Genomic DNA, 24231 nt, shown 5'->3' on the forward strand with positions numbered 1-24231 from the left:
ATAGATTTAAGGTGATTGGCAAAAGAACCAAAGGTGACATGAGGAAAATCATTTTTACGCAGCGAGTGGTTAGGATCTGGAATGCACTGCCTGAGGGGGTGGGGGGGATGGTAGTTGAGGCAGATTCAATCGTGGCTTTCAAAAGGGAACTGGATAAGGAATCAGAAACTTGAAAGGAAAAAAATTGCAGGGCTTTGGGGATAGAGCGGAGGAGTGGGACTAGCTGGATTGCTCTTGCATAGAGCCGGCATGAACTTGATGGGCTGAATGGCCTCCTTCCTTGGTGTAACCTTTCTATGATTCTATGATTCTAGAGTAAATAAGGAGAAACTGTTTCCACTGGCAGAAAGGTCAGCAAGCAGAGAACGCAGATTTAAGATAATTGGCAAAAGAAACAGAGGGGACATGAGGAGAATTTTTTTATGCAGCGAGTTGTTATGATCTGGAATGCACTGCCTGAAAGGGTGGTGGAAGCAGATTCAATAGTAACCTTCAAAAGGGAATTGGATAAATACTTGAAAAGGAGAAATTCACAGGGCTATGGGGAAAGAGCAGGGGAGTGGCACTAATTGGATAGATCTTTCAAAGAACTGACACAGGCACAATGGGCTGAATGGTCTCCTGTGTTGTACGATTCTATGATTTTCTGTTCTCTCTACAGATGCCAACAAATCTGCTGCGTGTTTCCAGCAATTTCCAGTTTTGGTTTCGGGCTTCTAGCATTTACAGTTGTTTGCTTTTTAAACAAATCTGTTGGTTTTACTGAAACTTCATAACTTGAAAATGTATTATTTGATGTGAAACTAGTGAATTGAAGGATTAATCCTTGTAAGGCATACAAGACAGATGTACATTTTAGTCTAGCTGGGTGCAGCTGATTGGTAACCAAATTGAGCTAAGGACCTGACAAATTTGAAGAATAAAGGCGGGTTATGGTCTGTGGTTAGACACTGATCTAATAAGGCCTTCAGAGGGATCAGTTGTCACTGTGCTGTCTGCTCCTAGTGATTCAAACATTGGGCAGAAAAAAGAAAGAGGAAGTGTGAATTTTATCAAACTATTTAAAATCTTGCATTTGTAGTTGCTGAGACATGTCTGTTTAGTTGAGTGACGTCTTTGAAAGTAATCCATGTGGCTGAATTGATCATTTTAGTCCTCTTTAGTAATAGAGTTGCGAGTAGCTCTGTCAGTGCTGACGTTGGAGCATGGACTTATTTTTCAACCACATGATCCCTTCGAGAGCCTTCTCACTGAATCTCAGTTCCAAGATAATTGTCCATCAACCCACTATCAAGAATCACAAACAGTCAACGATTAGTTCTAACGTCTGAGGAACCATCCCTTATGCACACTTAACTGAAGCTCCTCCCTTTCTGAAAACTCCCCGTTTAAATAACATCATGGAGGATGACACCATCAGACAAGATTAAACCTCAAAAGGACAATCAGCCGATTAGCTTGTCTGACAGTGAGCAACCGTTATGAGCTGCCCAAGCAAAGTTATCTCTATTTTAGGTAGGCCGGTGAGGGTGGTGCCAGTTTAATGCCACGAATCAGCAATCAATGTTCAAACACTCTCCTCTTGGAAGAGTGCCATTAATAACATTCAAACTGACCTACCTAAAACCAAAATTATTTTCTGGTATTTTACACCAGTATATTGCCAGATTTATTTATGTCACCTGCGGGGCCCTAACCGTGGCGAGAGGCGTCCAGCTCAATGGCCACCCAGGTGCGCACCAGAGCTCTAAACATGGGCAAGCAAACAAACAGACCATTACCCGCCACCCTACGCATCCTGAACCTGTGTGGAGCAACTCTCGCCAGACCTATGAGCAAACCAGCAGGAGGTCCTCTGACTTGCTCGCCCAGCACACCAGGTGACCAAAGATGAACGATGTAGATGTAAAATACAACCATAACTCAAGAAGCAGCATTGGTCAGTATTGGTCATGTCATTTGAACTGGGATTTTCTTTGTGATAATTTAATTTTACATAGAATGTACAGCACTGAAACGGGCCATTCGGCCCAACTGGTCCATGCCGTGTTTATGCTTCATACAAGCCTCCTCCCACCCTTCTTCATCTAACCCTATCAGCGTGACCTTTTAGGTCTTAAATTCAGCTACCCAAATTAGAAGGTTTTTAGAGGGTTCTGAAAGGCCTTGGAAGGTTTTAGAATGTTTCTGATACAAGTATCAGGTCTGCCTTAGCAGTGCTGGTCACTCCCCTAGGCAGCCCGAGCATCTTGTGCTCAGGAGTGTGCCCCTACTGCTCAATATCTAATTATATAATAACATAATTCAGGGCTGTGACAATAATACCTGTTTTAATGATGTTGGTTGAGGGATAAATATTGGCCAGGACACTGGAGAGAACACCCCTGATCTTCTTCCAAATAATGCCGTGGGATCTTTTACCTGAGAGGGCAGATGGAGCCTCAGTTTAACGTCTCATCCGAAAGATGGCACCTCTGACAGTGGAGCATTCCCTCAGTGCTTCACTGGAGCGTCAGCCTACAGCCTTCTGACTCAGAGGCAATAGTGCTACCACTGAGCCACGGCTAACAACTCTTTTGAATCAATTGGATGCTACATTGGTGGGGGGTGATGGGTGGGAGAACCTCTTTGGCTGGATGAACTAAGATGGGTCAAATGGCCTTCCCCATCTGTACTTATTATGTGATCTTGTGAAGTATGAAGGACCTACTAGATTTTCCCAGTCATTCCAAATGAGCTTTTTCTGATGATTCTCTGCTTATCACTATTTTTGCATTATAACCATCTCGTGGAAATTCCCATTTTTATGCAGGATACCCAGTCAGAAAATGGATGCAGATAAGGAACTTCTAAGGTTACCACATCTACGGGATTTCAGTTTCCGTGGGAAGTAGAAAATGGCCATCAAGATTTCCTGAAAGTCTTAGTGGCCATTTTGTTGCAGTGTTCAATTGTTTGGCCAACAGGGATTGGGACGGAGGGGAAAAGAAACAGTAAAAAAAAAATGGAGGAGAGAAAAAGTGAGAAAGGCAAACAAGTGAAATAGTAGGAGAGGAAGAATGAAAGAAAAGGAACCGAAGAGAAAAAAATCAAGGGAAAAAGCAAAGAGGAAAGAGCGAGAGAAATAGCAGAAAGATTGAAGCTGAAAAACAGTAGAGGAAAAAGAAAAAAATGGAACCAAGAGGAGGGAAATATAGAGCCAGAAAAGACAAACAGAAGCAAGGAGAAGCAAATGAGAGTAAGCAATAAATTATTAATATACTATAATCCTGAATAAATACTTGAACGGGAACAATTTGCAGGGCTTTGGGGAAAGGGCAGGGGAGTGGGACTAATTGGGTAGCTTTATCAAAGAGCCGGCACAGGCACGATGGGCTGAATGGCCTCCTATGCTGTATCATTCTCTGATTTTATGAAAACAAAAGGAGAAAAAGGACGGACTTGCATTGAGATAGGGACTTAAAACATCTCTCAGAAAGATCCCAAAGTGCTTTGAATTTTTTTTCTGGTGGGAGTGTAATGGAAGGGCTGCAAACTAAGCCAGAACCTGGATATGCTGCGTTCCAATCTTTCATGGGAGTTCTGCAATGGCGTTTGTTTGGGGAGAACCCTGCACCAATGAAGGGGTATGACAGACTGAACTGCTTGAGGTTAGCTGGTCCTTTTTGCTTAGTACAATATCTGACACAGACAATGGGCGTCATTTTAGCAGCCGCTGGGGGGAATCCCGCAAGCAATTAAAGCCAGTGGGATTCCACTTGAATGTATTTATTTAGGTATTTCAGGTCATTAACTGACCTGATTAAGGGATTATGTGAGGAGGGGTGGGATTTTAGAGCAAACTGGGTCTGTTTCCCACACTGGGGGAAACACTCCCAGGTCAAATGGACGTGTTGCAGCTGTCAGCCTGTGGCAGCTGCAAAGGTCCATTTGACAGGTGGGGTGGGGGGAGACCCTCACCCATTGCAGGAGGCCACTCTGTCACTTGGGACAAAGTTTGGCCTCCAAAACCCTCCTCCTGACAATCAAAGTCACCAACCTGCACACTTACCCCGGGGTCCGGAGACATGTACCTACCTTGCGGACCCCCTCAGATGTACATCTTGCGGATGGGGGCCGCCGTAGCTGCAGTCATGACCTCCTCGGAGGGCGAACAGCATCACCAGCCTCACCAGCCTCGCCATCCACGCCGTCCACCTCTGACACATGGCGCTCCACAACAGAGTGCTGGGACACATCCACCTGTACAGCAGGAGGGAGGGCTACCGCAGAGAGAGATGCGTCGCAGAGGGCACTACCCTCGCCACAGGGTCCACAGACCGAGGCTCAGCCTCCTGGACCTCTCTGAGCAACAGTGCACACGGAGGCTCAGAGTCAGTCGACATGTAGCCGTGGACATCTGCAGCCTCTTTCATGCCGAGCTGCTCCTGGCTGGCCCGAGCACCATCTTCTTACCTGTCGCTGTCAAAGTCACCACTGCCCTCAACAACTTCTCCTCCGCATCCTTCCAGGGTGCAACTGGGGACATCGCCGATGTCTCTCAGTCGTCTGCGCAAAAGAGCCCTGCAAATACACCTACACCCACTCTGCAGTGACTCAATGGGTGGCATCAGTTGTGGGTCCTCATAGTGATCCTCAGGAGAGGGCATTATTGCACAAACCAGACAGGATTCGCAAAGACATGGCAGTAGTGGTGCCAATATAATATGTAATGTGAGTTGGTCAGAAATTCAATATAAGTAACACCCATGACAAACCCTCAAACACCCTTGTGCATCCCCTTCATGCTCACGACACGTTTGCCTTACGCTGCCTACTGCACATATGTGATGCATGCCCTGTGGCTGCAGCACAGGTAGTGGCAGGTTGAGTGAGGCTGACTGTGAAAGAGATGCATGAGAGGGTGAGTATGAGATAGAGCCATGAGATTGTATGAGGATTGGGTTGAGTGGTAGTGGCGGGATGAGTACTGGCGAGGTGAGTAAGTGCAGGTAAGATGAGGATGAGGTTTGAGTGGGTATGAGGGGTGATGTGACAGAGTAGTGTTGGCAGTGCTGAAGGAGATGTGGGGTGGGGGCAGTGATGTAGCAGACGGAGTGTAGGGGAAAGACTACGTGTACTCACTTTGGCTGACCTACTGAGGTCATTGGAGCGCCTCCTGCACTGTATGCAGGTGGACGATATGTTGGTGGTGCAGGTGACCTCCTCTGCCACCTCGAGCCAGGTTTCCTGGTGGCAGAGGCAGGCCGCTTTCTCCCGCCCGCTGGGGGGAAGATCTCTGTCCTCCCCCTCCTCCTCACCCCATGTATTGATACCTGGAGTGAGGCATCATTAAACTGGGAGCAGCCTTCCCCCTGGGCTGCTCCATGCTGTAATTTTTGCTATTTGATGCAGCATCTGTCAGTGGAGGACTGCCCCTTTAAATAGAGCTCCTCCAGCTGACAGATCTTACTGCGCATGCGCAGCCCGCCCGACGTGCAGATCAGCAGTGGGGAACCCGGAGGAGCAGGTAAGTAGATCCAATTAGTGGATTGTCTGCTACAATCGCGCGGGAAGCTGACTAATTTCACTGGGCGCGTTACCTACGCGCCCGATAGCCCCCCCGCCGAGAACCCGCAGCCCTGCTAACATCGGGCCCAATCTCTCCCTGTTGATCTGAATGGTACTTGCATATTGCTAACTGAACACTGGATGGCCCCCTGATGGGAGTAAGTACATTGTGGTAATGATTCTCCAAGATCTCTCCTGCATTGCTTTTATTATTCTTTGAAAGATTCTGGTTGAATCTTTCTGCTATTACCACTGCAATTTGAGTGGCTATTCAGACATAACACCTGTGAGCTCACCGAGGATGTATCAGCAAACAGATCAAACGTTTCGAATAGGAAGTACTTTTCTGTTTACATTCATAATGCTGCACTCTTTATAACTAATAAAAGAACACATGTTTTTCTCACACAGAGACAGGCTGACAGGGTACATTTGAACAAATGGTTTATAATCATGTTTATAACTCTCGGCCTATTTCCCTTAAGACTTAACTCGCTTATTTTTTTCGTTAGACCCATTTAGGGAGCTTTCTGCTTTCACAAAACCAATCTTTAGGGTTTTTTGCCATACTGCGGCACTGAATTCAGATACACTAATCAATAGGAAGTGGACAATTCCCACAGAATGAGATATATTTTATATCTTATATTTGCTTTTTTTTATTTCAGTTAGAAGCAAGATTGATGTAGCTGTGCAGGTTGCATTAAACTCCATGTCAACAGCCTTTTGCTTGAATGAACAGCGCAGAGTTACAGTGGTACAAGCATTCAGTTTGATCTGAAGGGTTTCAGTTTACATTATCACAGGTCAGCAGTTCAATGCGATCACTACTCTCCCTGTTTACGCGACATGATTTTAACTTGCTGAATGTCATGGCTGGAATACCAAGAGGCTCGCTGTGAGTCGTAGAAAATCTTGTACATCTACATTGCTTTTCATTACTGTTGAAGTAAGAATAAAATCACCTCACTATTACAGCTCAGTGAGGGATTGGGTGTAGCATTGAAATAATTTTCACTGCACAGGCACAATAATAGGAAAATCTGCCCCACTATGTCTGTCAACAAGGTAAGAATAAGAACATTCAATTTCTCGAACACAAAAAGGCTATTAGGTCCAACAAATCTATCCCTTTTTTCACAGATCAATCCCTTTTTTCTCTAGAGACATATCTAATTGTCTCTTGAGCCCAGTAACATTGTCCAATTCAATGGCTTTCCCTGGTAACTTATTCCACAAGTCTATGGGTGTTATTTTCAAGATGATGGGTAGGGAGGGTGTACGACAGACAGGCGGCCAATCCATCACCACCAGTTTTCCACCACTGCCAAAGTTGAAAATTGTCCCCTATAACCTTTTGGGTGATCAAGTTCTCTCCGACTTGCTTTCTTACTCATAACTTGGCTTAGTGGAAACACTCTCGCCTCGGAGTCAGAAGGCCATCTGTTCAAGCCCCCTCTCCAGAGACTTGAACACAAAATCTAGGCTGACACCTCAGCGCAGTACTGAGGGAGTGCTGCACTGTCGGAGGTGCCATCTTTTGGATGAGATGTTAAACTGATGTCTGCCTGCCCTCTCCTCTGGACGTAAAAGATCCCATGGCACTTTTGAAGAAGACCAGGCGAGTTGTCCTGGTCAACATTTATCCCTCAATCAACACCACCGGAACAGATTATCTGGTCATTAATCTCATTGCTGTTAGAGGGACCTTGCTGTGTGTAAATTGGCTGCTGTGTTTTCCTACATTACAGCAGTGACTACCCTTCAAAAAATACATCATTGTCTGTGCAACACTTTTGGACGTCCTGAGGTTGTGAAAGCCACAAGTTCTTTCTTTTCTTGTTGGCATGCCACAGTTCACCAATGCTAAGTGCCACATTGCCACTTTTCTATTGGCACCCTTTGAACAAAATTACTTGTTGATCTCTATGTATGTGTTTGTTACTCAGGCCCACCATAAAGTGTCTGCCACCTACTGAAGGTAACCTACAGTTTATTTCCCACCTGTCAGTAGCAGCGGTAAAGAGCATGACATCCAGAAAGGACTGGGTGACCCAAATTGAGATTTTTTCTTATTGCATTGGGTATCAACATTGGCCGAAATAAAATCCGCCAGAAGCTGGTCCTGCCTTCATCGGGCAATTATCCCGGCGTGACCTCATCATGCAGAAATGGTAGCTCAAAATTTTGTCATAGGCCTGACTGGGCCCAAATAAATATCATTAAAATGCTGAATGTGTGATGATGATGTCCAGTTTTTTATGCTGCTAAGCAACATTGCAAAATGCAGCCTGAAAGAAACTGCACGAAGGGTATGAGCTTTTGAGGAATCATGGAACATCAACATTACAACCTGGCCAATATTTATCCCTCAACCTAGTGATGTTGGGTGAGGGATAAATATTGGCCAGAACTCCCTGCCCCTCTTCGAAATAGTGCCATGGGATCTTTTACAATGGGGCCTCAGTTTAACATCTCATTTGAAAGACGGCACCTCTGACAATGCAGCACTCCCTCAGTATTGCACTGGCATGTCAGCTTAGATTATGTGCCCAAGTCTCTGGAGTGGGACTTGAACCCATGACCTTCTGACTCAGGGGCGAGTGTGCTATCGACTGAGCCACAGCTGACAAGAAGGGAGCTTGTCATGGAGATGGCGCTTTCAGTGAGCTTGATTTGTGACTATTTAGAAAGTCCGACAGCTTCACCACCAGCCAATAAAATCCAGGTCTGAATTTATTACTGTGTCTTGTCTACTATTTCAGAGAGTAAGGGAATGGGGAATCGCGATATAACAAACAGATCAATAAAGATTTGCAGGTTACATTGAATACAATGTCCACATACTTCCACTTCAATGCACAAAACAGAGGTAAGGCATCGTAGCCATTCAGTTTGATCTGAAAGGTTGCAATGTGAGTTATCAGAGTTCAGCAGTTCCAACACAAACAATGGACCCAGTCGATTCCTCAGGAGATTTTAACTTACTGATGACACAGATAGAATACCAACCTTAAAATACTAGAACATCACTAAATAGTCACGTGTGCCTTACCTTCATACAGCCAGTCGCTCAGACCATTGAAAATGGCCCCTTCCTTCCCAGTCGCTACCAGGCGTATAGCACGGCTATCAACGTTCAGCTGATAGTAGATGTTGTTCTCAAAAATGTAAATCTGGTCAACAAGGAATAAAATGGTGGATTAGGGCTGTGGGATTAAAACGAAGGTCAACAAAACTACAGCTTGGAACAAGTTGATACCTCAGATTTTACACTGGTCGCTGAAGGGGCAGGGCAGGGTTCATGTGTAACTGAAATGGATTATTCATGTGGGAACTTTTGGGTGGCGAGAGATTTGAAATGTCAAATCTGTATCATCATTGACTTGGTGACCCCCACCACTGCCCTGATTGAGAAAATAACCAGCAGTCCATAGGAAATGCACACTCTAGGCTCCAAGTCAATGAAGCAGAAATGGGGAGTGGGCACTCCCCCTTATACCTGGTCTTTGATTAAGGATTTGCCTGTGGGCAACTTTGACTAAGGGGGAGGCGATGGGGGTTTTATCCCTTTTCACCCAAGTTTTTCGACAAAGAGCTATCAACCTGTTGTGACTTGTAATCGAATACAACTCCAGGGGATATATTTTAACTATCAGGCAGCTGACCTGTGGAGCACGCCGATCGACCGGCCAACTGCCTGGTAATGCTGACGGGAGGCACGGTCCAATTTGAGGGCCAGCGGGCTGCACCAGGACACTCGATTTCCACCCGAAGCCAACAGGCTCCGATGCCTTAACAATATCGCATGGCCTGGGTCGGCCTCCAAACCAGAAGACGGTAGGTAGGTCCGGAGGTCAGGGGGGCGTCCTATCTCAGGAAGGGGGAGAATCTCGTGCAGCGGCAGCCCATGCTGGATCTGTGGAGCCCAAAGGAGAACTCCTGCTTCTCCCGGATTCACAAAAATAAACCTGTGGGCTCCTCTTCGATTGGGCCAGTTGATTCTGGACTTCGGATACTGGATACTAGAGTGGGCTTCGGCCGTTCAACGGTCGGCCCTGGGGGGGGGAGGACTGCGACGTTCACAGCAATGGCGGGAACAGGGCGGCCCGCCATTTTCAGGGTGGTACCGACCCGTATCCGCCAGGCGAGAGGCCTCAAAATTTTCTCCAAGGCTTTTGTCCAAAACGAGATTAGCTGCTGAGGGCAGCTTCACTTTGACTGAAAACTCTTAACAAAAATTAAACCCAAGCAATTCTCTTTTTCACCATTTACAATTGACACTTCTCCCAGTTTGTGCAGACAGATCTTACATCTATCCACTTTCAATTCCATCTGACATTCTTTGGGCCATTTGTTTTGTCCAGGTCACTTTGAACTGAAGTATCAGTAAATTAACAGACCAGATTTACAACTGGCTTGACAACAGGTGCAGGAAGTCATGATAAATGGAAGTAAACAGTGGGAGTCTGTCTGGGTCCTAGACTGTTCACAATAGTTTAGACTATTCGATTTGCAAATGACACTGAGCTATGTCTCCAGGTAATGAATTAAGGCCTTCGAAAGAGCAGGCTGCGATTTTGCAGCGGTAAAAAGCTGTCTGTGTTTAAAAAGTCTGAAGCAGCTTAGCTTCAATAGGTTAAGCCAGGGAAGGTAAGCCCGTGTTTAGAGGGATTGCAAGTCGCATTCTTACTGCTTTTCATAACCCAGGAGCATGGGAATTAGATTACTCTCACTGTGAAAACTGTACGCTGTTCATTCATGTATTTTATCTAAATAAACCAATTATTGGTCCGAGGCTGTGGCTCATCCCAGAAAAGTGCGAGTTCAGTTCGCCTTTTGTAAACAGAAGAGGAGTCACATGGCAGCACGTATCATATTTCAGTAGTCAGTAAAGGGTTCTCAATTACTATTTTTGCATCATGCTATCATTTCAAATTAGTGTGAGATGATCTCCTGGAAAGGGGTCTTCTCGCCAAGGCCTCTTTGACAGCATCTCCCGAACCTGCAACCTTCCCCACCTAGAAGGGCCAGGGCAGCGGGTGCACGGGAACACCACCACCTTCAAGTTCCCCTCCTAGTCACACGCCATCCTGACTTGTTCATACATCGCCGTTCCTTCATGGTCGCTGAGTCAAAATCCTGCAACTCCTTATCTAACAGGGAGAACCTTCACCACACGGACTGCAACGGTTCAAGAAGGCGGCTCACCACCACCTTCTCAAGCGATGGGCAATAAATGCCACTGATGCCCACATCCCGAGAAAGAATTTTTAAAAAATTATCCCGTTATTGGGCAGATAAAGGTGCACTCCAGATAATCGGGAATGTAAGGGATGTTCCTGAATGATCAGTAACACTGAACCCGTTTAAATATCTAGCGTAAGAAGCCAAAAACTTTCACAGAAGATTTGGAGATAAGCAATGAGAATATGTCAGAACTTAGGGCTCGAAATTATAAAGAGAAACCCACAGAAACGGAAACAATTTGCACGGGAAGAAAAGAAGATTCAGAGGAGGCGTGCTCCACATTTCTAAGTGTGCAGTTATACTCCCACATTTGCATCAATGTGTTGTTATTTTTGGTGTACATCAATGCACCACTGGTAATATAATTCTGGAGACAGCCAAGTGTAATTAAATGAGGCATCAGATCCTTTTCCAGAAACGTGTAAGATTCTGAGGGGGCTTGACAGGGTAGATGCTGAGAGGTTGTTTCCCTTGGCAGGAGAGTCTAGAACTAGACGGCATAGTCTCAGGATAAGGGGTCGGCCATTTATGACTGCGGTGAGGAGGAATTTCTTCACTCAGAGGGTTGTGAATCCTTGGAATTCTCCATCCCTGAGGGCTGTGAATGTTGACTCGTTGAGTATATTCAAGGCTGAGATAGATAGATTTTTGGACTCTAGGGGAATCAAGGGATATGGGGATCGGGCGGGAAAGTGGAGTTGAGGTCGAAGATCAGCCATGATCTGATTAGAATCATAGAATCATAGAAGTTTACAACATGGAAACAGGCCCTTCGGCCCAACATGTCCATGTCGCCCAGTTTATACCACTAAGCTAGTCCCAATTGCCTGCACTTGGCCCATATCCCTCTATACCCATCTTACCCATGTAACTGTCCAAATGCTTTTTAATGATTGAACGGCAGAACGGCTCGAGGGGCCATATGGCCTACTGCTGCTCCTATTTCTTATGTTCTTATGAGATCATCTCACACTAATTTAAAAGAAAATTAAAAAAGAAAAAGAACAAAAGACAATATAATCACAAGGATAGAGGGATGGTTGGAGAGCAGAAAGAAAAGTATAGAGGCAAAAAGAAGTTTGGACAAGAAAGTGGTGTTCCACAAGTGTCTGTGCTGAGGCCACTCTTACTTACTATATACGTAAATGATCTGGACTGAGGAATCGCATTTATATCGCGCCTTTCACATCTTAAAGTGCTTTACAGCCAATTAAATACTTTTGACGTGTAGTCACTGTTGTAATGTAGGGAAACGGAGGTCCCACAAACAGCAGTGAAATGAATGACCAGGGAATAATCTGAGGTTTTATAATCTGAGGTCGAAGATCAGCCATCAGATCATGGCTGATCTTCGACCTCAACTTTTCCAGCTGGTTGTCGGATAAATGTTGGCCAGGACATCGGGAAAACTCTCCCGTTTTTCTTTGAAATAATGCCATGGGATCTTTTACGTCCATCAGCTTAACATTTCATCCGAAAGACAGCACCTCCGACAGTACTCCCTCAGTACTGTACTGGATTGTCAGCCTGGTGCTCAAGTCTCTGGAGTGGGAGTGGAACCCACAACTTATTGATTCAGAGGTGAGAGTGCTACCACTGAGCCACAGTGACAGTTGAGTTTGCATTGAGTGTGTTAAAACTCAATCCCAAAACACTGAGAGGTAAAGACAATGTTGATGTAAGCAAACGATTCAACTATGAGCTCAAAACTGGATGACCCAAGTGTTAAGGTAGCAAGACTCAGGTGAAATGAACGATTAGAAGGATGCTCGCCCTGATAAGAGTAATAAATATGCAGAACAGACTTCCAGCAACACCAGTTAACGCTGTTAAAAACAGCTGGAGAGCCAGCCTTGTTGGGTTTCAGGGCCATTTCCTGTTCTTATGACCTTATTTATAAATATCTGTTTAGGTGTGGGATTGAAGGTCATGAAGATAAGTACATACAGAGATGATTCAATACAATAGTTTTTGTGCTGGGACCATGGAAATGTCATCTGTGGAAAACAGCCAAACACAGTTGAATAATGCAGGATGGAATGCTCGCTAGAGATTGCAGGGGAAAACATTACTGCATTTTCCTTCAGGAGATGAAATATATTGGGTCGAGTCCATGATGGACTAGATTGTTCACAGTCTGCAATAGGATCGGCCTTAATGGCTTTACTTCATTTTTTAAAAATTTGTTTATGTGATGTGGACGTCGCTGGCAAGGCCAGCATTTATTGCCCATCCCTGATTGCCCTTGAGAAGGGGCAATTCTTTCTTGTGTGTTCTTAATGCTATCAATATCTGTTAAGTTGGTCACTTGCCTTGATATCATCAGCAAGTTTCACATTATTACGAAAAGCTCTTTCCTCCTTTTCATTGAAGGGATCCAGAATAGTCCCATGTGGAACTCCAGTAATCGATCCCCGATCAAAGCCTTTCTCCTAATCCAGTTAAATTTCAATCCAGCTAGCCAATTTACTATTCATTCCCAGTGCCTTAATTGTTAAATATTATGAATTGCTCTCTAAAAATTCAGAAATAAAGAAATGAAGCTTAATCTAAGGCCCTGATTCTGAAACCATGCTGACTACCTTTTATGGTGACTGCTCGCTGGCTAAACACTGATATCATTTTGTGCAATGCTCTCAAGCATCTTCTTTATCACCAATATTAAATGACCTCTGTTTTTGAATTTCAAGATGGTGAGGACCACTCTGCAGTTCTCAGGTACAACCCTTGTATTTATAGAGTTCCTAAAAATATTAACAAGAGTGTCGCCCGGTTCTTCATGCTTGTCCTTGGGGCCTCTACAATGCATCCTATATGGTTCAGTTGTTCTCCATCTAACTAATTCTTCAAAGTCCTTCAAAACACAAGGTTCACTGACCTTGTCAACCACTATGGAATCAAGAGTCAGTTTACCTGGATCTGGAATTTTACAGCAGTGTGCGAGCGACAACTGAAATGGGATGCAAGAGTTGGGTGTGGACAAAGGAACCAGAGAGACAGAGGAAGTGAGGGACAAGCCAGAAAAAGCAGTACAGGTAGTCATGGCAGTTTTGCAAATTTATACCTCAAAACCTACTTTTAATATGGTGGTAGGACTGTTGATTAAGATCTATATTAACCAGTATACACTTGAACTTAAAATGATAACTCTTAAGACGATCCCGAAAACGTGCTAGTGTAGATCGTATACAAAGAGATGAGGTGGCCAAGTATAATCAAAGTGGAGTTCAAAGGGCATATTTGACCTTGCTTCCTCCTACTCCTCATGCACTGTGTAAATCTTCTAGCCTGAGCCAAACTCCTGATGATATTAAGCTGAAACAAACTGAATCCCTTTCTGCTGTCATTTTATTTTCCTTCAGTAATGTTGTCGGCATTTGTAATTTTACTGTATCTGGTTACATAGAATTGGGCACAATGAAGACAATACCCTCTGCCTTCTCTTTATATACCATTACGACCCTAATTATAAGTTATCATTCTGTAATATATATAGCCCACAGTATCATTTTTGTAACAGAATCACAGAATTTAAAGTTGCCACGTGAATAAAAGCTAATTTGGCTAGAATACCTAGTCAACATATCCTTGTACGGTTGAAGATGTTATATTAAACGTATAATGTTGAATTTCACCCTTGTCTGTACAGCAGTTAGAGATTACCATTTGTTGCAGATAGCTTTTCCTTCCATAGTCTTTTCATCTCCAGAGAAAAACAAAGCAACCAGCAACCTTCAATATCTCAGTGAGTTTCTCCAATGAACAGCTGAGCAATACAGATCAGGAAGGTCACTGATTTGAACCCTGGCCGATGCTGGGAAGGGGGTGCTAAATTTAAGAAAAAATGGAAAAAACCCATGACCAACTAAAAAATAATTATCTGTGGATAAATAGATAATTTAGTTGAGAGACGTGGTGCTGATCATCAAGGGAGGAGCCCCAGGTATCAGTACAAAAGTGGGAGATGAGCGGAGTCGAGAGCAGTGATGCTGGGCACCAGGGGAGGAGCCCCAGGTATCAGTACAAAAGTGGGAGATGAGCGGAGTCAAGAGCAGTGATGCTGAGCACCAGGGGAGGAGCCCCAGGTATCAGTACAAAAGTGGGAGATGAGCGGAGTCGAGAGCAGTGATGCTGGGCACCAGGGGAGGAGCCCCAGGTATCAGTACAAAAGTGGGAGATGAGCGGAGTCGAGAGCAGTGATGCTGGGCACCAGGGGAGGAGCCCCAGGTATCAGTACAAAAGTGGGAGATGAGCGGAGTCGAGAGCAGTGATGCTGAGCACCAGGGGAGGAGCCCCAGGTATCAGTACAAAAGTGGGAGATGAGTGGAGTCAAGAGCAGTGATGCTGGGCACCAGGGGATGAGCCCCAGGTATCAGTACAAAAGTGGGAGATGAGCGGAGTCGACAGCAGTGATGCTGAGCACCAGGGGAGGAGCCCCAGGTATCAGTACAAAAGTGGGAGATGAGCGGAGTCAAGAGCAGTGATGCTGGGCACCAGGGGAGGAGCCCCAGGTATCAGTACAAAAGTGGGAGATGAGCGGAGTCAAGAGCAGTGATGCTGGGCACCAGGGGAGGAGCCCCAGGTATCAGTACAAAAGTGGGAGATGAGCGGAGTCAAGAGCAGTGATGCTGAGCACCAGGGGAGGAGCCCCAGGTATCAGTACAAAAGTGGGAGATGAGCGGAGTCAGGAGCAGTGATGCTGGGCACCAGGGGAGGAGCCCCATTCCCCATTCACTCAGAACAGAGAGAGTGACATAACAGTGAGGTCACAGTGAACAGAGAGGAAGAGCTCTGAGAGACCCGGAATAAAAGGGGAGGTTAATCAGGGTAAGTAAACAGTAATCGAGTATCTAAAGGGGATTTAGAAAAAAAAAGTTTCTAAATATAACGGACGGGGCAGCTGAGACCCTTTGCCTGTAATTCCTGCTCCATGTGAGAACTTCAGGATGCTTCATGTGTCCTGGAGGGCCGCTTGAGCAGGAAATGCCTCCAGTTGCTCGAGCTCAAGCTGAGGGTTTCTGAGCTTGAGGGGCAGCTGGAGTCACTGCAGAGCATAAGGGAGGATGCAGGTTTCCTGGATCGTACGTTCCAGGAGGTGGTCACCCTGTAGCAACAGAGAGTTCAGGAAGAGGCAGGCAGTTTAGGAATCTTTCAGGGTGTGTGGCACTCTCAAACCGGTACCAGTGAGGGTGCCAACACCTCGAAGGAGTGCAGTCCTGAGCATGGCACCATGGGGCAAAGGACTGCACAGTGGGGCACAGTGAAATGCAGTAGTCACAGGGGATTCAATAGTCAGGGGGACAGACAGGTATTTCTGTGACTGCCGACTTGAGACCCGCATGGTGTGATGCCTCCCTGTTCCCCGGATAAGGGACATCACGGAGAGGGCGCAGAACATTCTGCGGGGGGAAGGGGAAAAGCCAGATGTCGTGGTCCACGTGGGTACCAACAACATCGGAAAGAAAAGGGATGAGGTCCTGCAGTCAGAGTTTCAGGAGCTAGGGAGGAAGTTAAAAAGAAGGACCTCAAAGGTAGTAATCTCTGGATTACTCCTAGTGCCACGCTCTAGTGAGTACAGAAATAGGAAGATAAGGCAGGGTAATACGTGGCTAGAGACACGGTGCAAGGGGGAGGGCTTCAGATTCCTGGGGAATTGGGACCAGTTCTGGCACAGGAGGGACCTGTTCAAGATGAACGGGTTGCACCTCAACAGAGCTGGGACCAGTGTACTCGCGGGGAGGTTCGCTAGTGCTGTGGGCGGGCGGGGGTTTAAACTAATTTGGCAGGGGGGTGGGCATCAGGATGTAGCATTAGAAAGGAGAAACAAGATACACAAAGGATTGGGAAAGACAGATAGCACTAGAGTGCGAGTAAGGAATAGTACAGTGTTAGGTGGGATCAGACTAAGAGAGAATACAAGAAGGTTTAAGATAGGTTTACAGTGCATGTGTGTAAACGCACAAAGCGAGGTAAATAAGGTTGGTGAGCTGCAGGAGCAAATAGCCACATGGGAATATGATTTTGTGGCGATAACGGAGACCTGGCTCAAAAAAGGGCAGGTTAGGGGACCAAATATTCCTTGATACAAAGTGTTTAGGAAAGATAGGGAAGGAAGAAAAGGATAGGGGTGGCAGTATTGATTAAGGAGAATATTGCAGAGCTGGAGAGAGAGGATGTCCTTGAGAGATCAAAGACAGAATCTATTTGGTTAGAGTTAAGAAACAATAGAGGTGCCATTACACTACTGGGTGTATTCTATAGGCCACCAACTAGTGGGAAGGATATAGAGGAGTAAATTTGAAGGGAAATTACAGAGAGGTGCAAGAATTATAGAGTAGTGACATTGGGGGACTTCAATTATCCTAAAATAAGAACGTAAGAACATAAGAAATAGACTGGGATTGTGTGAAGGGCAAAAAGGGGGAGGAATTTCTGAAGTGTGTTCAAGAGAAATTTCTTGATCAGCATGTTTCCGGCCCAACGAGGAAGGAGGCATTGCTGGATCTGGTTCTGGGGAATGAGATGGGTCAAGTGGAGCAAGTGTCAGTGGGTGAACATTTAGGGAACAGCGATCATAGTATCATAAGGTTTAGATTGGTTATGGGAAAGGACAAGGAACAATCTAGAGTAAAAATACTTAATTGGAGGAGGGCCAATTTCAGTGGATTGAGAACGGGTCTGGCCCGGGTAAATTGGAATCAAAGATTGGCAGGCAAAACTGTAATCGAACAAAGGGCGGCCTTTAAAGAGGAGATGTTTCGGGGACAGTCTAGGTACATTCCCACGAGGGGGAAAGGTAGGGCAACCAGAACCAGAGCTCCCTGGATGACGAAAGAGATAGAGAGTAGATGAAGCAGAAAAAGGGGGCGTATGACAGATTTCAAGTTGATAATACAAGTGAGAACCAGGCTGAATATAGAAGTCAGCCGGTCCGGATGGGATGCATCCTAGGTTGCTGAGGGAAGTAAGGATGGAAATTGCGGAGGTACTGGCCATAATCTTCCAAATATCCGTAGATGCGAGGGTGGCGCCAGAGAACTGGAGAATTGCAAATGTTACACCCTTGTTCAAAAAAGGGTGTAAAGATAAACCCAGCAACTATAGGCCAGTCAGTTTAACCTCAGTGGTGGGGAAACTTTTAGAAACGATAATCCGGGACAGAATTAACAGTTACTTGGATGAGTGTGGATTGATTAGGGAAAGCCAGTAGTATTTGTTAAAGGCAAATTGTGTTTAACTAACCTGAGAGTTTTTTGATGAGGTAACAGAGAGGGTAGATGAGGGCAATGTAGTTGATGTGGTGTATATGGACTTTCAAAAGGCTTTTAATAAAGTGCTGAGAGGAGCCGAGCCGAGCGGAGCCGAGCGGAGGGAGCGTCCGATAAAAGGCGGGATTTCAGAGCGCTGAGAACAGCTGAGAGGAGCCGAGCCGAGCGGAGCTGCGACCGAGTTCGAAGTGACGTCAGGAATCAGATCGGGACGCGACACAGGGGAGGCACCTGATTGGTGAGTAGGTTCAGGTGAGTATTTCTACTTATCTACAGTAACTAAAGTAAAAAGAAAGGGAAGGTCTGCAGGTCTTATAGGAAGTAGCATTTTTTTTAGTGAATCAAGGTCCCGAGTGCAGTTAACATTCTCTAAATTAAGAACAATTTAAAGGAGTAAACTCCTTAAAGGGAGTGGTAAGTAGTTTTTCTTTCCTTTTTTTTCTCTTGACATTGTAGTTGTTGTTAAGCTAACTTAAGGGTTAAGTCATGGCAGGAGATCCCACAGCCGTGTCATGTTCCTCTTGTGGGATGTGGGAATTCAGGGATCCTTCCTGTATCCCTGATTCCTTCACCTGCGGGAAGTGTGTCCAGCTGCAGCTATTGTTTGACCGCTTGACGGCTCTGGAGCTGCGGATGGACTCACTTTGGAGCATCCGCGATGCTGAGAAAGTCGTGGATAGCACGTTCAGTGAGTTGGTCACACCGCAGATAAAAATTACTGAGGGAGATAGTGAATGGGTGACCAACAGACAGAGGAAGAGTAGGAAGGCAGTGCAGGGGTCCCCTGCGGTCATCTCCCTCCAAAACAGGTATACCGTTTTGGATACTGTTGGGGGAGATGGCTCACCAGGGGAAGGTGGCAGTGGCCAGGTTCATGGCACCGTGGCTGGCTCTGCTGCACAGGAGGTCAGGAAAAAGAGTGGCAGAGCTATAGTGATAGGGGACTCGATTGTAAGGGGAATAGACAGGCGTTTCTGCGGACGCAACCGAGACTCCAGGATGGTATGTTGCCTCCCTGGTGCAAGGGTCAAGGATGTCTCGGAGCGGCTGCAGGACATTCTGGAGGGGGAGGGAGAACAGCCAGTTGTCGTGGTGCATATAGGCACCAACGATATAGGTAAAAAACAGGATGAGGTCCTACAAGCTGAATTTAGGGAGTTAGGAGTTAAACTAAAGAGTAGGACCTCAAGGGTAGTAATCTCAGGATTGCTACCAGTGCCACGGGCTAGTCAGAGTAGGAATGACAGGATAGCAAGGATGAATACGTGGCTTGAGAGATGGTGCAAGAGGGAGGGATTCAAATTTCTGGGACATTGGAACCGGTTCTGGGGGAGGTGGGACCAGTACAAATTGGACGGTCTGCACCTGGGCAGGACTGGAACCAATGTCCTAGGGGGAGTGTTTGCTAGTGCTGTTGGGGAGGGTTTAAACTAATATGGCAGGGGGATGGGAACCGATGCAGGAAGTCAGTGGGAAATAAAGTGGTGACAGAAACAAAAGGCAGTAAGGGAGAGTGTACAGAACATGACCGGACAGATGGTCTGAGAAAGCAGGGCAAAGACCAAGGGAAGTCTAGATTAAACTGCATTTATTTCAATGCAAGAAGTCTGATGGGCAAGGCAGATGAACTCAGGGCATGGATGGGTACATGGGACTGGGATGTTATAGCTATTACTGAAACATGGCTAAGGGAGGGGCAGGACTGGCAGCTCAATGTTCCAGGGTACAGATGCTATAGGAAAGATTGAGCAGGAGGTAAGAGAGGAGGGGGAGTTGCGTTCTTGATTAGGGAGAACATCACGGCAGTAGTGAGAGGGGATATATCCGAGGGTTCGCCCACTGAGTCCATATGGGTAGAACTGAAAAATAAGAAGGGAGAGATCACTTTGATAGGATTGTACTACAGACCCCCAAATAGTCAACGGGAAATTGAGGAGCAAATATGTAAGGAGATTACAGACAGCTGCAAGAAAAATAGGGTGGTAATAGTAGGGGACTTTAACTTTCCCAACATTGACTGGGACAGCCATAGCATTAGGGGCTTGGATGGAGAGAAATTTGTTGAGTGTATTCAGGAGGAATTTCTCATTCAGTATGTGGATGGCCCGACTAGAGAGGGGGCAAAACTTGACCTCCTCTTGGGAAATAAGGACGGGCAGGTGACAGAAGTGTTAGTGAGGGATCACTTTGGGACCAGTGATCATAATTCCATTAGTTTTAAGATAGCTATGGAGAAGGATAGGTCTGGCCCAAAAGTTAAAATTCTAAATTGGGGAAAGGCCAATTTTGATGGTATTAGACAGGAACTTTCAGAAGTTGATTGGGAGAGTCTGTTGGCGGGCAAAGGGACGTCTGGTAAGTGGGAGGCTTTCAAAAGTGTGTTAACCAGGGTTCAGGGTAAGCACATTCCTTATAAAGTGAAGGGCAAGGCTGGTAGAAGTAGGGAACCTTGGATGACTCGGGAGATTGAGGCCCTAGTCAAAAAGAAGAAGGAGGCATATGACATGCATAGGCAGCTGGGATCAAGTGGATCCCTTGAAGAGTATAGAGATTGCCGGAGTAGAGTTAAGAGAGAAATCAGGAGGGCAAAAAGGGGACATGAGATTGCTTTGGCAGATAAGGCAAAGGAGAATCCAAAGAGCTTCTACAAATACATAAAGGGCAAAAGAGTAACTAGGGAGAGAGTAAGGCCTCTTAAGGATCAACAAGGTCATCTATGTGCGGAACCACAAGAGATGGGTGAGATCCTGAATGAATATTTCACATCGGTATTTACGGTTGAGAAAGGCATGGATGTTAGGGAACTTGGGGAAATGAATAGTGATGCCTTGAGGAGTGTACATATTACAGAGAGGGAGGTGCTGGAAGTCTTAACGCGCATCAAGGTAGATAAATCTCCGGGACCTGATGAAATGTATCCCAGGACGTTATGGGAAGTTAGGGAGGAAATTGCGGGTGCCCTAGCAGAGATATTTGAATCATCGACAGCTACAGGTGAGGTGCCTGAAGATTGGAGGGTAGCAAATGTTGTGCCTTTGTTTAAGAAGGGCGGCAGGGAAAAGCCTGGGATCTACAGACCGGTGAACCTGACATCTGTAGTGGGTAAGTTGTTAGAGGGTATTCTGAGGGACAGGATCTACAGGCATTTGGAGAGGCAGGGACTGATTAGGAACAGTCAGCATGGTTTTGTGAGAGGAAAATCATGTCTCACGAATTTGATTGAGTTTTTTGAAGGGGTAACCAAGAAGATAGATGAGGGCTGTGCAGTAGACGTGGTCTACATGGACTTCAGCAAAGCCTTTGACAAGGTACCGCATGGTAGGTTGTTACATAAGGTTAAATCTCATGGGATCCAAGGTGAGGTAGCCAATTGGATACAAAATTGGCTTGACGACAGAAGACAGAGGGTGGTTGTAGAGGGTTGTTTTTCAAACTGGATGCCTGTGTCCAGCGGTGTGCCTCAGGGATCGGTGCTGGGTCCGCTGTTATTTGTTATTTATATTAATGATTTGGATGAGAATTTAGGAGGCATGGTTAGTAAGTTTGCAGATGACACCAAGATTGGTGGCATTGTGGACAGTGAAGAAGGTTATCTAGGATTGCAACGGGATCTTGATAAATTGGGCCAGTGGGCCGATGAATGGCAGATGGAGTTTAATTTAGATAAATGTGAGGTGACGCATTTTGGTAGATCAAATCGGGCCAGGACCTACTCCGTTAATGGTAGGGCGTTGGGGAGAGTTATAGAACAAAGAGATCTAGGAGTACAGGTTCATAGCTCCTTGAAAGTGGAGTCACAGGTGGATAGGGTGGTGAAGAAGGCATTCGGCATGCTTGGTTTCATTGGTCAGAACATTGAATGCAGGAGTTGGGATGTCTTGTTGAAGTTGTACAGGGCATTGGTGAGGCCACACTTGGAGTACTGTGTACAGTTCTGGTCACCCTATTAAAGAAAGGATATTATTAAACTAGAAAGAGTGCAGAAAAGATTTACTAGGATGCTACCGGGAAATGATGGTTTGACTTATAGGGAGAGGTTAGACAGACTGGGACTTTTTTCCCTGCAGAGTAGGAGGTTAAGGGGTGATCTAATAGAAGTCTATAAAATAATGAGGGGCATAGATAAGGTAGATAGTCAAAATCTTTTCCCAAAGGTAGGGGAGTCTATAATGAGGGGGCATAGATTTAAGGTGAGAGGGGAGAGATACAAAAGGGTCCAGAGGGGCAATTTTTTCACTCAAAGGGTGGTGAGTGTCTGGAACGAGCTGCCAGAGGCAGTAGTAGAGGCGGGTACAATTTTGTCTTTTAAAAAGCATTTGGACAGTTACATGGGTAAGATGGGTATAGAGGGATATGGGCCAAGTGCAGGAAATTGGGACTAGCTTAGTGGTATAAACTGGGCGACATGGACATGTTGGGCCGAAGGGCCTGTTTCCATGTTGTAACTTCTATGATTCTCTATGATTTTCTATGATTCTATGCTGCACGGTAGGTTTATCATCAAGATTGCAGCCCATGGAATAAAGGGGGCAGTAGCAACATGGATACAGAATTTGTAGGTGACAGTAAACAGAGTAGTGGTGATCGGTTGTTTTTCAGACTGGAGGAAGGTATACAGTGGTGTTCCCCAGGGGTCGGTGCTGGGATCACTGATGGTAGAAAACAGTGAGGAGGATAGTGATAGACTTCAATAGGATATCGACAGGCTGGTGGCATGGGCGGACACGTGGCAGATGAAATTTAACGCAGAAAAATGCAAAATGATATATTTTGGTAGGAAGAATGAGGAGAGGCAATATAAACTAGAGGGCACAATTCTAAAAGGGGTACAGGAACAGAGAGATCTGGGTGTTTATGTGCACAAATCATTGAATGTGGCAGGGCAGGGTGAGACAGCAGTTAAAAAAGCATACGGGATCCTGGGCTTTATAAATAGAGTACAAAAGTAAGGAAGTCATGATGAACCTTTATGAAACATTGGTTCGGCCACAACTGGCATACTGTGTCCAGGTCTGGGCACCGCACTTTGGAAAAGATGTAAAGGCCCTAGAGAGGGTGCAGAAAAAATTTACTGGAATGATTTCAGGGATGAGGGACTTCAGTGACGTGGATAGACTGGAGAAGCTGGGATTGTTCTCCTTGGAACAGGGACAGTTGTGAGGAGATTTGATAGAGGTATTCAAAATCATGAAGGGTCTGGACAGTGTAGATAGAGAGAAACTGTTCCCATCGATGGAAGGGTCAAGAACCAGAGGACATAGATTTAAGGTGATTGGCAAAAGAACCAAAGGTGAAATGAGAAAAATCTTTTATACACAGCGAGTGATTAGGATCTGGAATGCACTGCCCGAGCGGGTGGTGGAGGCAGATTCAATCATGGCCTTCAAAAGGGAACTGGATAAGTACTTGAAAGGAAAAAAATTGCAGGGTTACGGGGTAGGACGGGGGAGTGGGACTAGCTGGATTGCTCTTGCATCGAGCCGGCACAGACTCGATTGGCCGAATGGCCTCCTTCTGTGCTGTAACCTTTTTATGATTCTATGATTCTCAGTCACCCGGTCTGGATGGGAAGCATCCGAGGTTGCTGAGGAAAGTAAGGGTGGAAATTGCGGAGCTGCTGGCCATAATCTTCCAATTCTCCTTCGATATGAGGGTGGTGCCAGAGGACTGGACAATTGCAAATGTTACACCCTTGTTCAAAAAAAGGTGTAAGGATAAACCTGGCAACTATAGGCCAGTCAGTTTAACCTCAGTGGTGGGGAAGCTTTTAGAAACAATCATTTCTGGGACAAAATTAATAGTCACTTGGACAAGTGTGGATTAATAAAGGAAAGCCAGCACGGATTTGTTAAAGGCAAATCATGTTTAACTAACTTGATTGAGTTTTTTGATGAAGTAACAGAGAGGATTGATGAGGGCAATGCGGTTGATGTGGTGTATATGGACTTTCAAAAAGTGTTTATTAAAGTGCTGCATAATAGGCTTGTCAGCAAAATTGATGCCCATGGAATAAAAGGGGCAGTGGCAGCTTGGATACAAAATTGGCTAAGTGACAGGAAACAGAGACTAGTGGTGAACGGTTGTTTTTCAGACTGGAGGGAGGTGTACAGGGGTGTTCCCCAGGGGTCGGCACTAGAACCTCTGATTTTCTTGATATTTATTA

The 24231-nt window shown here is 45.6% G+C and overlaps 1 protein-coding gene across 1 annotated transcript in view; it reads right to left on the reverse strand.

Moving 5' to 3' along the window:
• The window catches only part of dpp6a (dipeptidyl-peptidase 6a), a 319256-nt gene that overhangs the window by 210537 nt on the left and 84488 nt on the right, over positions 1-24231 (reverse strand). The window contains exon 4 of the mRNA XM_068008292.1: positions 8606-8726. Coding sequence (XP_067864393.1) covers positions 8606-8726 — 121 coding nt within the window. The remainder of the gene's footprint in view (positions 1-8605; positions 8727-24231) is intronic.

The sequence above is a fragment of the Heptranchias perlo genome, chromosome 2 (genome assembly GCF_035084215.1).
Source record: "Heptranchias perlo isolate sHepPer1 chromosome 2, sHepPer1.hap1, whole genome shotgun sequence".
Taxonomy (NCBI): Eukaryota; Metazoa; Chordata; class Chondrichthyes; order Hexanchiformes; family Hexanchidae; genus Heptranchias; species Heptranchias perlo.